Genomic DNA, 18,349 nt, shown 5'->3' on the forward strand with positions numbered 1-18,349 from the left:
GTCAACATTAGCTTGTGGTCACCTAGTCTCAGGAATGACTCCCTCGGTTACACAATGAACACATCCCAAAGATACTGTCCAAACTGAACACAAAAGCTAACTTCACATTTGCATCTCTTTTTCTTATAAGAATCAACAGTTGTGAGAAAAAGAAGACACAGTTATTTACAGTTCATGCCTCTATCTCAGACACAACTCTGTGCTGTGTATCTGCACACTGCCAGAACCACCACAGGGGACAGCTATTTTGTCAAAAAACCAATCAGATTACGAGAAAAACAAAAAAAGCCACAAAATCTATCTTAACTGTCTTAATAACAAACACTGCCTCGAAAGGGCCCCAGTACATATGGAACCATGTGAAATAAAGGCAAAGGCAGCCAATTAATACGCCTGCTCACTCTTTTACATGATATTTTGTCTTCCAGGCCAGGTCTGTGGTATATTCGCTTAGGAGACATGCAAGGCCCGGTCAACTGGCTTTGCTGCTGGAAAATAATTTAGTACTTTCCAGAATCATTTTTCCATGTAGCAACTACAATTCCTGCCATAATCCCAAAATAGAGAGTTATAATACCTGTATTATGTAAGTCAAAACTAAGTAGAAGTTTAATTTTTCTCAAATATATCGATCCTCTTTTTTCTCCTTCAATCTGGTGACACTGGTTCCCTTTCCCAGTCTACAGCCTCCAGGAGTCACCAGGATCCATCATAATGAGGCATGTACAACAGCAGGCCCTGCAGCAGCAGGCAACAGGCAACATTTCCAAACGATTTATGTCAGAAAACAGGAAATCGAAAATATAAACGAAGACTTCGTTTGGATATTTGAATAAACATGTTTTACCTTGACCAACAATGCAGCCTGGGTCATGGGCTGGCTTCAGCACGGGGACAAAGCTGCAGCCGATTATCTCTGCTCTTAGCAGCATTTATGTTGTGGCAACAGGGAAAACAGAATCGGGTCTGGCAGATAGGAAGGACACAGTGGGGCCAAGCAGGACACTGGTGAACGGCCGGAGAGTGAGCCTGCTCAGCAACTTCAGTGCTGATAATGAATTAACCTTTCTGGGGAAAAGTAAGCTCAGGATTGAGATGGGGATTAAATCTATTATTGTTCTTCAGAAAGAATAAAACACAAAATTCCCTCCAACATCTTAACATTTTAGGTGATGCAATGTCTGAAGTTAACTTGAAATGTTTAAATGCATAAGCCATTGGGAATCACAGTTGCTTTATCAGGACCCCAGGGAGAATGATGAATGTGAGCTGGAACATTCTTAGCAAGGGATTTTTTTAGTTGGGTGCTCGGGAGATGTCTCCCTGCAGCCCCCCAAGGGGACTGTCTGGGGTCATCCTGTTTATGTCAGCTGTATTCATGACGGATACTACACGAGTCTCTCTGGGAGGGAACCTGGATTGACCATTAATAAGCTGGACCTAAGAGACTGGCTGGGGTGCAGTGTGATCTTATTGCATGTGGAAATACAATTACAGAGAGGAAAAAGGGAAAAAAGTAAGCCACAGGGCGAAATATATGTATGTGTGTGTATGTGCAAAGGTATATGTATATATGTAAATATATGTGTATGTCATGTGTATTATACGTGTATGTTCAATTCGACATTCCATATTCATCTGCCTGTGCCTTCCACAATGCCTAACATACACTAGGTGCTCAATATATGCCTGCTGTTCTGATGATCTGTCACTAATACAGAATCCCTTTCTGGAGTAGGAAAAGAGGTTTAAGGTCCTCTCACCACTGAGATGGCATACACAGTGTGAGGTATGAAACAGCTGTTGGCTCCAATAGGCCACTTTAAAAAATTACAATGGTTACCTTTTTCATTCAATAAATGTACTGAGCACTTATATCTTGGGTACTCTGTCTGGTAATAAAGATAATAATATGTAATTCATGCCCTTTAAATACTTACATTGACTGCACTGCTGGAGTCAACAGGTGTTAGGATATGGACTAAAGAAGAATTTTTTTTTTAAAGGGAATCAAAACAAACTTGCATCACACTGAATTCTGCTGCAGAGGAAAGTTTTGCCATACTGTAATTTCTCTATGTAATTATATTAAAAGTAATCCATGTTCTTGGTAAAAAAAAAAAAAACAAACAAACTTGAAAAGGAAATGACTTTGCCTGCTTTTGTTTTTAATTCAGTTAGTCCTTCAATCATTATTGTAGGTAATATATTTAATACTTAGGTTTTTCTTTCTAGATGTATCAACTTTTGACAGTGCCTAATGATTTCTCATATGAAAGAGACAAGGTATTTAATACACTTACACCATCACTTCCCCTTCCTTTACAACTTTTATTAGCTCTGTTACTGCTTTTAATGCCTCTAGTGGGTATTTGTAACTTTGAATATATCCAAATCTTCTATTTCTCGATTAATCAACTTCTGACAGTATCTGTCCTTTTAAACTACGTGAAGTGAGGAAACTCACTCATTTACCTCTCCTCCCACCTTTATCCCTCACACACGGACACACACAGCTTTGTACAGTTACACCTGTCCTTTTACATTGCCAAAATGTAAAATATTTATATTCTGTAATTATTAATGAGTCACCTTCATTAATATTTAGTTAATAATTTAATTTTTGGACTTACCTACAGGTCAATTAGAAAAATCATAAACAAATAATGAAAATTTACAATATTGCAACATATAAATGTTAGTCACTAAAGAACATAGTATCCTGAGTGGATGTGTACAGAAGAAAACATCACTAAAGAGAAGTAAGTGCAAATATTCCCGGCCGTTATGTCAAATGGATTCTCATTCTTACATTCCATTATGCCACAGCTTAGTTTGTCTCAAGTAAAGGCTATATTTTTCCTAAAAAATTGTTAAACAGGGTATGCTTTTAGTGTACATAAAGATATATATTTATATGAAAATGTATATAGACAGTTTTAAAACATTAAAGTGAATTAACTGTGAAAATTCCTTCCAGGCCAGGAATGAATCATTGCCAAAAAATAACCCAGAATTTCCCTGACTGTCTCCCCAGCTTGCATCCTGTTTCGGCCCTCACCACCGGCTACTAGGAATGGGGAATCTGTGTTAATTATTCTCTATTCTGGATAGTTTTTACCATCCATGTATGCATTAATAAATAAACTATTCTTTGGTAGTTCTTATTTTTAAACTTTAATGGAGTCATACTGTAGGTATTCTTCTGGGATTCACTTCTGTCACCCAGTGTTATGATTTTTAAACTCACCCATCATGATGCACGTAGCTTTGGTTCGTTCGTCCTCACTGCTGTGCAATATCTCACTGCATAAATATACCATGAGTTTCTTATTTGTTCTACTCCTGATGGGCATTTAGATTGTTCCATTATGAACAATGCAACTGCAAACATTTATGAACATCCTTCCTCCTGTACATGTTAGGAGTTCTGGGCCTTAGGGCTAACCTGTGTTCAACTTTACCAGGGAATCCTAAAACTGTATCCAAATTAACACCCTCTTGAGTAGTGTATGAGCCCTCCCCTGATCTGCATCCACACTAACACTTGATATGGTCAAACTTTTAACATTTTTTCTAATCTAATTATGTAGAGTGAAATTCATTGTGGTGTTTGCATTTCTCTGAGTACTAATGAGGTAGATACTTCGTATTTGCTCTTCTGTGTCATTTCCCAAAAAAACATTTTTAGTATTATTTCTTTTTCTTATTCATAGAAGCATTTTATCATCTCAATACAAATCATATATATAGATATACATATATATCTTATAACTTTTTCCAGTGTTAGCTTTTTAATTTTTTCTGGTATCTCTGGATAACTATTAATATAAGTTCTTAATTTTAATGTACGTGAATTTATGTATATTTTTATCAGATACTTTTTGTTTTATTTAAGAAAAACATCAGAAAGATGCTCTATATTGTCTTCTAAAAGTATATGGTTTTACCACTCTTTTAAAAATACCTGGATCGGGTTTTATATATGGTGTGGGGTAGGAGTTAATTTCATAGATAACCAATTTTTCTGGCAATATGAAAAGCTCATTGTTTCCCTGTTGATCTACATTATCATCTCTGCCATGAGTCCAATTTTCATATATCTGTGGATCTGTTTCTGGGTCTTTTGTCCTCCTTCAGAGCTCAATTTTTCTATTACTCTCTTCACTACTTACCTTCAACACATATTTTTCATCTTGGTAAGGCAAGGCCCCAACCTTGTTCTTTTTCAGGAGTGACTTAGCCATTCTTATCCCTTTTTCTATCATGTAAAGTTGAGTAACAGACCATTAATTTCACACACACAAAAGTTAGAAATTTGATTGGAGCTATATTGGATCTAGAGATCAGCTTGGAGAGAACTTGTATCTTTACAATATTGCATCTTCTAATCCATGTTTGTGGTGTCATGCATCTCCATTTATTCAGGTCTTTTTAATATCTTTCAATATTAATGTTGATTTTCTCCACTGAGGTCTTAACACATCTTTTGTCAGGCTTATTGCTTCGCAAGTTGTATTTTTGATAGTAATTGTTAAAAGTTTTTTTTTAAACCATATTTTTCAGTTGATAGTGTAGGGAAATGCAATTGATTGTGTATACAGCAACCTTGACAAATTTTCTTATTAATCCTAATAATTCATCAGTAGATTCTTTTCAGTTTTATATATAGACAACTTGAAAAAATTAGTTTTGTTTTCTCCTTTCTAACATACATTTTCTTTTTCTTCACTTACTGCTTTGACCAAGAATTTCCAGTATAATGTTGGATAAAAGTGGAACCATGTCTTGTTCCTAATAGTTAGTGAAATGCTATAAATGTTTCAACATTGAATAGGATGCTTGCTGGTTTTTTTCTGCAGGTAGTGTTATTGTGTTAATGAACTTGCCTTCTATTCCAAATTTGCTAAGAATTTTTCCTTTAAATCATGTATAGTAAATTTTATCAAATGCTTTTTCTAACTTTATTGAAACAAACATCTTTCTCCTTTAATATTTTAATATAATGAATTTCAATAGTATTCTATAATAAAAGGAAACCAATTTTGAACTCCTGGAATAAACAGTTGCCTAACTATTAATTAATTTTAAAATATATTTTCATTTTGCTGGATTGAATTTACTATTCTGCTTAGGAATTTTACATTTATGATCATGAATGAAATTGGTCTCCTGTAATTTCTTTTTCTTGTACTGTTCTTGTCAAGTTTTGATATCAAGATTATGCTGTCTACAAGGCGCAGTGGCTCACGTGTGTAATCCTAGCACTCTGGGAGGCCGAGGCGGGTGGATCGCTCGAGGTCAGGAGTTTGAGACCAGCCTGAGCAAGAGCGAGAACCCCCCTCCACCCCCCCCGTCTCTACTAAAAATAGGAAGAAATTATCTGGCCAACTAAAAAATATACATAGAAAAAATTAGCCGGGCATGATGGTGCATGCCTGTAGTCCCAGCTACTCGGGAGGCTGAGGCAGTAGGATCACTTAAGCCCAGGAGTTTGAGGTTGCTATGAGCTAGGCTGATGCCACAGCACTCACTCTAGCCCGGGCAAGAGTAAGACTCTGTCTCAAAAAAAAAAAAAAAAAAAGATTATGCTGTCTTGATAGAATGAGTTGGGAACTGCTGACTCTTTTTCTAATTCTGCAAAAGAAGGTGTAGGTTAGGAATTACTACTTCCTGTGAGTTTGGCAGAATTCCTGGTAAAAATGTCTAGCCCTGAAATTGTGTGTGTGTGGAATGATATTTTAAAAATTTTCTGAGCCAATTTTTAAAATGGTTATAGGATTATTCAGGTTATATTTATATATAAATGTCATATAAAACACCTATATATAAACAACCTGATAATCATTTCAATCATATTCATTTTATTTAATCTTCAAAAAAGCTTGGCATAATTTTGCTCATGCTGTATTATTTTCTTGATCTGCATCATCTGTAGTTTGTTTCATATTTCATTCCTAATATTGTTTATTTGTGTCTTCTCTGTTTTTGTCTTGATCAACCTCTCCAGGTAGTCTGTCAACTTTATCACACCTTCAAAGAACAAAGTTTTGGCTTCATTGACATTTAAGATTTTATCTTTGTTTGCTATTTTATTAATTTCTGCTCTTGTCTTTTTTGGTAAATTTCTTTTCTAAGAGCTTTCGGTTTATTTTCTCTTCTTCATCTAACCTCTTAAGGTAGATGCTTAGTTCATTACTTTTTTTCTTTTCTAGGATGAACACTGAAGGCTACAACTTTACCTCCAGTTTGGTTACATCCTTCAGTTTTAACAGTAGGTTTTTTTCTTTCTTTTTTTTTTTAGAGACAGGGCTTGCCCTGTTGCCCAGGCTGGCTGAGTGCAGTGGTGTCATCAAGATCACTGCAGCCTCAAGTCCTGGGCTCAAGCGATCCTCTCACCTCAGCCTCCTGAGTAGCTGGGACTACAGGTGCACCATGACACCCAGCTATTATTAGGTATATTTATTACCTGTCAGTCCCAAATACTAGTATCTAAAGTGATTCTTAATTTCTAAACATACGTGCTTTCACTACTAATTACCTTTTGGTTATCAATTTCTAATTTAGTCATCCTGTGGTCAGAGACCATGGTCAGTATAATACTGATTCTCTGAAATTTGTTGAAACTTGCTTTATTGTCCAGTGCACTGTCAATTTTCATAAATTTCTCCTGTACACTTGAGAATAATGTATTCTGCGGCTGTTGGATGATGTGCTCTAGCTAATTGTGTCATTTAAATCTTATATATCCTTACTAATGTTTTTGTTCATACTATGTAACAATTACTAACTTATGTTTACATCGCCCATTAAAGTAATAGATTTCTCCTTGTAATTTGGTTATTTTTACTTTTGAAATTTTGGAGATATGTTATCTGGCATTTACATGTTTAAAATTCTTTTGTTTGTATGTTGTATTTTCCTTGTGTAGTGATCCTTTTCAACCCTCGCAATGGTTGGTGCTTAATGTTTATTTTTCTCCTATCAAAATAAATACACCAGATTTCTTTTCATCAGTATTTGCCTGGCATATATTTTCCTATCCTTTTTGTCTTTCAAATTTTCTGAATTCCATTTCTGACATTTCGACAGTTTCCTTTTGGTCGTGTTCCATTGCTGTAGATCCACTGTGATCCCTTGGAGGTACCGAACTAACTTTTTTTTTCATGTTGCCAGAATTCTTTTGTTGGTGTCTTCTCATCTGAAACCTATTTTCTCAGCTCAGGGCAGATAGGTTTGCAGCACAAGTGTTCTCCTTTGCTGGGAACTCTCCTACTTAATGAGTAGGAGAGATCCCTAGATGGAACTTTTGTGACCTACACTGGAAGAATGACCCTGCAGGGGAGGGACAGATGAACTGACTGCCTGTAATGCAGCTGATCTGTGTTGTCCTGTTCCCCTGTTTGTCACAGTTCAAGCTGGCGCTGGATGACCTTCATGCAGAGTGGTGGGGGGCTCCCCAGGCTGCTTCTGGAAGTTTGGGTTGGGGGCTAGGCAAGTCCTTCTCCATGGAGGCTGGCGTTGTGGGAGATTACTCTGCTTGGGTCTCCCTGTGGTGGTGACAGTAGCAGCTTGGCAAGGTTATCTAGGCAATGGCTGTTGGTATCAGGGCTGTAGGCATTTGTTCCAACTGGGTCCAGGTGTGATGGTGGCTCGAGGTTAGTGGGTCCCTGGCAGAGTGCTGGACCATGGGAGTGGTTTCTACCAGGCAGCCAGTGGGAGTGGCAGGGGTGGGCCCATGGGTTCTGGTGGCAGTGCAGGAGCCTCAAGGGTGAGTCCGCAGGGCCTGGTGGTGGTGCTGGAGCCTTGTGGGCAGAGCCGCAGGGCCTGGTGGCAGGTTGGGGGTCATAGGAGCACGGGGCTGAGGGGCTGGGCCACTGGGCAGCCAGGAATCTCCCCTGCCCAGGTCTCTACAGGCATTTGCTGCAGGGCTTCTCAGGTAGTGTCTGTGGCACCCGTTCAGCTCAGATCCCCTGTGGGGAGGAGGGGTGCTTGGCTCCCAGTCAGGGGGCATGCAAGGGCATCTGCTCTCCCTGCTCCCTCCCTGGCCCGGCCAGGGCGATGCAGAGGTGGCTGCAGAAAAGCCACGCCTTATGTAGACCTGGCACTCTGGACCTGAGAGCTTGTAATGGCCTCAGTTGCAGTAACCCCAGAACAGCAGCCACTGGGTCCCTGCTGCACCGCTCTCCAGTGCGATGCTGCTGCACAGACTCCAGGCAGCTCCCTGTTCAGTCTGGAGATCTGCGGTGGTGGTGGGAGCCCACTCACAGCAGGGCCACAGTGCCTGCAGGGGGAGCATGGAGCCCCAGGGCTCTCTCCTCCCTGTCTTTCCCCACACCTCTATGCCTCCCCTAGGTACCTTCCAATCTTGTTGAGTGGGATGGCCCTGTCATCCTCTCTTTCACTCTGAATGCCCCCGGTTGCTTCTCCGATGATTCACAATGCTCTTTCTGAGAAGGCCATCGTAGGTGGGCATCTACTTGCAATTTTCATCCTGTCCTTGAGAGCGGTGTGTGTGGGCTGCTTCTAGCTTGCCATCTTGCCCCTCCCTCAACATTTTTTGAATATTTATTTTCTAAATGTGTCATTGTAAATAGCATAAAGTTGGTGTTTTATTTTTAATCCGTATGGATAATATTTGTCGTTAAATCATAGCATCTAATCCATTTGTTTAAATTAGTGATATAATTTATGCTATCATATTTTCCCATACACTTTGTTTCATTTTCTATTCTTCCTTTGGATTAGTTAATATTTTCGTATTCTGTTTTTAACTTGGTTTCTAAGATGTTTTCCACATTTGGTTTGTAGGCTAAATACCTTTTTTTCTATACTTTGGCAGTTATCCTAAAAATTGCAAATAATTTATCAAAGTCCATAGTCAGTGTTTTTATCATTTTCCCAAATAATTACAGAAACTTAGATGATTTTAATTCCAAATTCTCCTCTCCTTATTTTATGCTATTGTTTTTATGTATTCCAGTCATACTTTTATTTTGATTACCTCATAAGATATTAATATTATTGTTCCATGCAATCAATATTATTCAAATTTCTCTCATATTTACTTTTACTGCTATTCAATCCTCTTGCATCTCACATTCCTACTGAATAAAGTACATCTTTTAGAGTTTTTTTTTTGTGAAGATCTACTTGTGGAAAACTTTCCTAGTTTTTGTTTGTCTGAAAATGTCTTTATTCTTAACATTTTTTTTTTTTTGCAAGACACGCAATTCCAAGTTGAGAACTATTTTCTCTCAACTAAGTGAAGTGACAATTTCACTGTTTGCTGGCCCCCACTGCTGCCGTTGTGAAGTCAGCTGGAAGTTTGTTGCTTTTTTGAAGATATTAAAGGGTATTTTAAGTTTTTTATTTTCTCCTCTATGTGTTTTGCAGTTTAACTACAGTGTGTCTAGTGTGGACATTTTTTCATTTATCCTGCTTAGCAGTTGTTGGGTTTCTTGACTGTGGGTTAGTGTCTTTCAATTCTGGCAAATTCTCAGCCACTGTCTCCGTTAGTACTGCCTCTTCCCCCATCCCTTTCTGGAATTCCAGTTAGATGTATGTTAGACTTTCCCACTTTATCCCTCATGTTTCTTAATTTCCATTTCTGTCTCTCTAGACTGCATTCTAGATAATTTCTTAAATTCAACTTTCTGATTAATTCTTTCTCGGCTATATCTAATGTGCTATTAAACCTGCCCATGGAAATTTAAATTTCTATTATTATTTTTTCATTTCTAGAAGTTCTGGTTAGCACTTTTTCAAATCTTCTTGCTCTTTACCACATTTCCAATCCTCTTTTTTACTTCCAGAGATTAAAGTAAGGATTTTTGTTTTATATTCTTTTTCGTGTGTTTGTTTTTGAGACGGAGTCTCACTCTGTTGCCCAGGCTAGAGTGCCGTGGCATCAGCCTAGCTCACAGCAACCTCAAACTCCTGGGCTCAAGCAATCCTTCTGCCATAGACTCCCAAGTAGCTGGGACTACAGGCATGCGCCACCATGCCTGGCTAATTTTTTCTGTATTTAATTTTAGCTGTCCATATAATTTCTTACTATTTTTAGTAGAGACGGGGTCTCGCTCTTGCTCAGGCTGTTCTCGAACTCCTGAGCTCAAAAGATCCACCCACCTTGGCTTCCCAGAGTGCTAGGATTACAGGCATGAGCCACTGTGCCTGGCCTTGTTTTATATTCTTTATATTTATATTTACAATCCCAGTATCTGAATTAGCAGTCTGATTCTCTGCTGTCTGTTGTTTTTCCCTTGCTGTTGCTCATGCTCACATTTCCTTTTATGTAAGTATTTCTGATTGTAAGGTGCTCATTGCCCTTGGAACTCTTATTTATTTCTATTATTATTTATTCCTCTCCATTTTCTTTTTCTGGTATTTCTATTAGCTGGATTTTGACCTTCCCACCCTGACTGACTGACTGTGGATCTTAACTACCTGCCATATCTTCCATCTATGTTTTGCTTTATAATCATAAAAAAAAATGGTTTCAACTTTATATTCCAGATTGCAGACTTCAGCTATTGCTGAAACTTTTGTATTCTTTTCCTTGAATGAGCTAGATTTCATCTGGGGCCAGTCCTTCTCTTTGGTGCTCATTGGTTATATATTCATATTTTTGAATAACAGGTTAGTTAACAAAGGTAATTGATGTGGATTTTCTCTATCAGTGTACTGATCAATTTTTGTATCATGCCTATCCCTTGTAGGAGGGGCTCTTAGAGCTCTTTGTAAGTGAACAGGGTATGCTGACTTGAAGGCTTCACTTAGGGTTCAAGAGAAGACAAGCCTACAAGCAAACTGGGAGCCCAAACCCTCTCTCTACCCCCTTCCCCAACAAAAATAGAAATTTTTGGAGAAATTTTTTAGAGAAATTTTTTTTGGAGAATTTATGGAGAATTTTTATTTGCCTCTAGAGAAAAGTTGGCCCTTTTTCTATCACTCATCTGTCTACTTTTAAGGACTGGTATTATCTTAGAATCTATCTATTCCATTTCTCTCTTAGGTATCAGTTCCCAACTATGAGTTCTGGTCAACTGTTTACTTTGTAGCAAATATTACTGTATTTTTAGGTCTTTTGGTTTCCTTGAGAGGAAAATCAGAAAGAAAGCTCTGCATAAGAATGAGCTAGGATGCGAGTGGAGGGGTAACGGGTGGAAAATGCCCCAGATGTTCATATCACTGCAGGCAACTCACACACGTTCTCTCTTGGGGTCCAGCAGAAATCTGGAGTCTTTCCAGGGGATCCCCAGGGCTGTTCCTACCACCACTAAAGCTTGTTCCTGTTTGATTCTTTTTTCTTTTTCTGGGTCATAACCTTCCCTGTTCAGGATTAGTTTTCAGTAGGGTACTATTACTGTTTTCCAAAAATGCAACTAAATTTCTGGTTTGCTGATGGCATTCCTTCCTGTTCTCAGCACTGCTAAGGGTTTTTTCCCCCCCATTACTTTGGCTTTATGGCTATTAGGCAGGGATTCTGAAGCAAGGGAAAGAAGTGCTCACACTCAATCTGTCACGGGAACAGGACATTCTTCTAATTCTAAAAAATGTAGACATGCATAATCTATTTAAATATTTGAGTTACTCAATGCTTATAATATAGAAGTATAATAAACATAATATATTATAATTATAATTATATGTTACATATATAATTATTTTATAATACACATAATATATATTATATATTACATATAACATATCATACAACACATAATATATATGTAATACACAATGTATAATACATTGTACAAAATATATTATACCATATACAATATATCATACATATATCATATTTTATATAATATATCATATATACTATATATTATATAATATATCATATATACTATATTACATATCATATATGATATAAAATATACTATATATTATATATGATATACATGATATCTGATATATATTATATAACATACATAATATATTATATATTACATATATAACACATATATTATACATCACATATATAATATCCTACATATTATATATCACACATATATCATACATCATATATCACACACATAACATGACATATATATATGGTCTACCATATATATAATATACCACATACGATATTTGATATACATGATATGCTATCTATATTATATATGATATATTGAATACATAGTAAATGACATACTACTATGTACTATATCACACAATAATATGCAATATGTGACATATTAGATATGCAATATATGACATACTACATGCACAATATGCAACATATTACACAATCAATGTGTTGTATATTACATATACAATATATGTCATGTCATATATATATATTACATATGCAATGTTATATAATATGCCACAGTATATGATATATACTACATATGTAATGTCACATATTATATATGTGATACACAGCATATTATATGACATATGTGATATATCACATACGTAATATGTTACATATCACACAATATGCAATGTATCACATGCACAATGTCATGCATTGCATATGCAATATGCCACATATTACATACACAGTATATTACATGTGTGATGTCACATATCATATATGCAATATGCGATGTATTATATATCATATATTCCACATGCAATATGTGGCATATTGCATATGCAATAAACTATATATTGTATACATATGTATTACATGTGATGTGTTATACATTGCATATGTAATATATATTATATATATCATGTATATGTGATATGATATAGCACATATGTAATGACATGTATGCAATGATATATGTATTATACCATATGCAATATATCTTACATGTAATATTTTATAGTATATGACATATTATATGTGCTATATGTGTATATTACGTGTGTAATATGTGATATACATAATAAAAACTATAACATATGTAATATGTATGTATTATATGTGACATATGCAATATATAGTACATGTGATATGTCATATATTGCATAGGTAATATATGGAATACCATGTACTGCATATGTAATATGGTATATATGATATGCTATAGCATATATGTGGAATATACCACACATGTATTATGTGACATATCATGTATGTGATATATAGCATATTACATGCATGACATAAGGCATTGTTAGATATGTGATGTCATATCGCACATGTGATATGTCATATCGCACATGTGATATGCTGCATATTACATGCATAGTGTGTGATATATATCATATGTGCAATATATGACATCACATATGCAACAAATCATATATTGCACACGTAATATATCACAGTTGTAATATATGGTATATAACATATTACATGTTGCATATATATCATATATGATTATTGCATATATTATATGTAATATAATATATATGACATATGTGTGACATGTATATATGTGATATAATATGTAGTATGCTAGTTATGTGTATATTACATGTGTAATATGTCAATGATTCCAAACCAAATAAAAAACAGTACAGGAAATGCTAGTGGGATCAGTTTTCCTAAGGTTTCAAATGTGCTATAATCTACAGAGAATACTCAGATTTTTAAATAGGATATTACCTTTTTATACATATGTTTGGCTTTGGTGGAAAGATTTATTTTAAAAGTGGAAAAAAAAAATCTCCTTACCCGTAGGAAAGAGAAAGTTAACCAAAACCTTTTGCTAGACAATGAAATGCCAGAGGGTTTTGTACCACACAAAGAAGGTGCCACATTATGTTCCACAGAAGAAAGGTCTGTTTTTATATAATCTAAATTACAGAGAATATTACGGCATGTCATAAAAATATGCCAGATGCATACGGAAATCACAGCACATAGTTCTTGGACAATAATTCAATCTCACAGTGAAGTGACAGAACCAACTTTCTTGTGAATCAACATGGGGGGATGAAAAGTCTGTGTCTTTGGGGCAGAGATCCCTGAATTCAAATCCTAGCTATATTTATTTTTTAGCCATGTGACTGAAAAATAGCTAGTTATTAATCTTAGAATCTCTATTTCTTGGTGGTGGCTCTCGCCTATAATCCCACTGTAATCCCAGTGCTTTGAGAGGCCCAGGTGAGAGGATTGCTGAGGGCAGGAATTTGAGACCAACCTGGGCAACATAGCAATACCCTGTCTCTACAAAAAATAAAATATTTATCCAGGTGTGGTGGTATGCGCCTGTAGTCCCAGCTACTCAGAAGCCTGGGCAGGAGGATCGTCTGAGCCCAGGAATTTGAGGTTACAGTGCACTATGATCGAGCCATTGCACTCCAGCCTGGCAGCCTGGGTGACAGAGCAGTACTTTGTTTCTAAAAAATAAACAATTTCTTCATGTGTAAAAGTATAAAATTCAGACAATAATGCCTATTTCATACAGCTATTGTGAAAATTAAGTGAAATGACATAGGTCAAAGCACTGGCACACTGTATTAATAGACACTCAACAACTAATTCCTTTGCTCTTCTTTCTGTCAAAAACTCCAAGCTGGAGAGAAGGTGCATTTATTTGTCTATTAGATCCTCCCTTTACCCGGAACGTTTAAATTCAAGTGGCAAGAAAGGGTGAGGAAAGCAATGGCAACTCTTCAGTATGTTCTAGTCATTGGCATATGACGCTGATGACTGCATGCCACACAGACTTAACCGTGCATTTCTTCTGTTCCCGTTCTTATTACTGAATTCATTGCTCTCTTCAGATGTCACATCCCTTGGCATTTCACCTCTTTGCTAGTGCCTATGCCTACAGAAAACCCCAACAGAAGATGGGATAATTAAGTGATGCTGCCTATGCGTCACTGTGCCATCATCCCCTCCACTGACCTTTCTCTAGCTGTGCATTAAAATTCTGGGGCTTCCCAATGCATTTGTCCGGACATCTTTCCTCTCCAGCCCTTTTGCCTCACAGATGCCCAGTGGGTGAGCCTCAGTTTCACAGACATATCTACTAGCTCAGTGGATTTTCATCTTCAAACACAGCTTTGTAATTGGCAAGGGGTGCTCTCAGCTCACCCGCTGGTCATGAAACCAACAAAGCCCAGTCTTTGTCAGTGTGCTTTTAGTACACGAACAGGGTAGCTTATGCATTTTTAATGCTCAAGACAACATTAATACCAATTAGTAGGGCCAAACGAGAGAATTAAAACACTACTTCACAGAATGTTAACATCCTCTCTTTGATGACAAAGCTTATGTGTTTTATTAGCCACCGATTCAATAAGGAAATGGCTTCCTAGACAGTCGAGTCTATTTCTGGAAAAGGACATGCTGCACATACTTAGCAAGTTGTGACTTTTCTTCATGGATTCTAAGGCCATTTATTTTGAGGTCTTCTGATTGGTGTTCTTTGCCCACTAATTTTCTTTTTTTTCTTTTTTTCTTTTTTTTTTTGAGACAGAGTCTCACTCTATTGTGGGGTCTACGGTGCAGTGCTGTCATCATAGCTCACAGCAACCTCAAACTGTTGGACTCAAGCGATCCTCCTGCCTCAGCCACCTGAGTAGCTGGGACTACAGGCATGCGCCACCATACCTGGATAATTTTTCTATTTTTTTGTATAGACAGGGTCTTACTTGTGCTCAGGCTGGTCTCAAACTCCTAGCCTCAAGTGATCCTCTTGCCTCAGTTTCCCAAAGTGCTAGGATTACAGGCATGAGCTACCTAATTTTCTTTTAATTTAGACAACTCATTATTTGCCTTAAAAATTTTTTTCCCCTCCACATGTACTAGGGAGCAACTGTAGTAAAGCATCATGTTCCTTTCTCCTAGGATTGCTTTGAAAGTCACCACGTTATGTTTTGGTCCTCCTTCCCTTGAATATAAGCACTCAAGGTCACCATAAATCTTATCATCCATTTGGGCAATATTTGAACAAATGGCCCCTTTTTCCCATTTGATTTTTTCTTTCAGTGAATTTCTTTTAAAACTACTGTCTACTGTAGGCTCATCTATCCCTCCCCCTCTGCCCTCCACCCCCAGCTTCCACCCTCATCTGAAGTTGTAGAGTGAAGTCTTTCTTACTTGGATTATTGTGTCCAGAGGATACAAGCTGAGAGTCCTGAAAAAACAAGAAGTATCAATTAATTTTCTAATTTTCACTTTCAAAACTCAAGTTGAACATGAGATATATTACTGGTCATTCAAAACTGATTCACAGCTCTTAATCTCACTAGCTGGTGTAATGAGAAACATTTACAGGAATGTGCTTGTTAAGCAGTTCCGGGAATATACTTCACAAATGCTTTTGTTCTGTATTCTTTACTTTTTGTTTTATTTATTGCGGGGACATTCACATACCATAAAATCAACTATTTTAAAGTGAACAATTCAGTAAGCATTTAGTTCATTTACAATGTTGTATAACCACTATTCTATCTAGTTGTAAAATATTTCCAACACTCCGAAGTAAAAACCCCTTATCCATTAAGCAGTGTCTTTCCATTCCCCCCTCCCCTCAGCTCCTGGCAACCATCAATTTCCATGTGTCTCTATGGATTTACTATTCTAGATATCTCATAGAAATGGAATCATACAATATGTGACATTTTGTGTCTGGCTTCTTTCACTTAGCATGATGTTTTGGAGATTATGATACATGCTAAAGTATGTATCAGTACTTCATTCCTGTTTATGGCTAAATAATACTCTATTGTATGCATATAATAATTTGTTTATCCATTAATCTGTTAATGTATATCTGGGCTGTTTCCACCTTTTGGATACTGTGAATAGTGCTGCTATGAACACGTGTGTACGTGCACTTGTTTGAGTCCCTGTTTTAAATCCTTTTGGGTACATACCTAGAAGTGGAATTTCTGGGTCATATGGTAATACTATGTTAAAGTTTTTGAGGAACTGACAAACTATTTTCCACAGATGTGAAACCATTTTGCATTCCCACCAGCAATGCCAACAATACCAATTTTTCCACATACTTGCCAACAGTTGTTATTTTCTATTAAAAAAATTATAGCCATCTTTGTAGGAGTAAAGTGATATCTCATTGTAGTTTTGATTTGTATTTCCCTAGTAACTAATGACATTGAACACCTTTTCATGTGTTTGTTGGCCATTTTTACATCTTTGGAGAAATCTATATTCAAGTTCTTTGCCATTTTTCAACTTGGGTTGTTTGCCTTTTTGTTGTTGGGATGAAAGAGTTCTTGATATAGTCTGGACGCTAGACTCTTATCAGATATGCAAGATGATTTGCAAATATTTTCTGCCATTCTGTTGGTTGTCTTTTAATTTGATTAGTAATGTTCTTTGATGCATAAAAGTTTTAAATTTTGATGAAGTTTAATTTATCTAATTTTTCTTTTGTTGCTCATGCTTTTGGTGTCCTAAGAACGTATTACTAAATTCAAGGTCATGAAGATTTAAATCTATTTTCTTCTATGAAGTTTATGGTTTTGGTTCTCATTTTCTGGTCACTGATCCGTTTGTTATCTCATTGACTTTTAACACAATTCACTTCTTGAATGTACCTTCACTCCCACCCACCTCCTGTAGGTGAGGCTGGCAACATCCCACCAGAAACAATGTGTTGAACAACTCTTGTCAATCTCACATTGGTGGATGAAAAGATTATTACCAATATCAACTTCTCTGCAATGGCATAAAGCCAGTAGTACATAGTATTTTAAATTTAGTTAATGCTGAGGTAAACAGAGATTGAACCTGATTTTATTTGCATTAAAATGAAATGTGAAATTTTGACTTGAGGATTCACAACAAAATTCATTTTCCTTGCAAAATTCTCATTTAAAATAAAATGTAAGGGAGAATTATAAAAGAATGAATTAACAGAGATGGTAGGAAGGTACAAAAATAAGTAGCAGCACATAAAATCTGGCAAAACTCTTTCCTAATTCTGGCACACATAACAAAAATCCAGTGAATGGAATTAACTTCTAATATACGGCTTAATATTTTATCAGAATTTGCTTCATGAATATAGTTGTTATTGGTCAGGGAGTATCATTTGATATGACTTGTGGCATATTCGAATTCAAGTAATAATGTCTGCTTTAAAAAGGAATTCCACTGGAAGAGTATGAAATAAGCCAGTCTGGTGGTTGAGGGTTGGATGGGAAAACTGGGAAGGAAAGGGATTCCCACTCTATTAAACAGACTGAGTCATACACAGATGCCTAATAAACCTCTTTTAGTATTGTTAATAATGAGCTATTCATCTGAAGAGAAAGAACAAGCTCAACTCTCACCCCGAGATTCAGTTTTTGGAAATGGTTTTATGAAGACGAAAAGATGAAATACCGGTCCAGAAATACAATCTGCAAAAATGATTTTGGCCTATCTTGGATAGATGCTGTTATGAAGAAGACATCAACAGCTAAAATCCCCCAAGTAGACTGGCGTGTTTCCTTCCCTTGTAATTAATTTAGA

At 36.5% G+C, this 18,349-nt stretch overlaps 1 protein-coding gene across 4 annotated transcripts in view; it reads right to left on the bottom strand.

Annotated features, from left to right (window-relative positions):
• AFF3 (AF4/FMR2 family member 3) overlaps positions 1-18,349 on the bottom strand; it is a 552,172-nt gene that overhangs the window by 158,468 nt on the left and 375,355 nt on the right. For all 4 annotated transcript variants that reach the window (XM_045550236.1, XM_045550238.1, XM_045550237.1 and 1 more), the window contains one exon: positions 15,965-16,001. In XM_045550236.1, coding sequence (XP_045406192.1) covers positions 15,965-16,001 — 37 coding nt within the window. The remainder of the gene's footprint in view (positions 1-15,964; positions 16,002-18,349) is intronic.

This window comes from Lemur catta, chromosome 4 (genome assembly GCF_020740605.2).
Source record: "Lemur catta isolate mLemCat1 chromosome 4, mLemCat1.pri, whole genome shotgun sequence".
NCBI classification, from domain to species: domain Eukaryota; kingdom Metazoa; phylum Chordata; class Mammalia; order Primates; family Lemuridae; genus Lemur; species Lemur catta.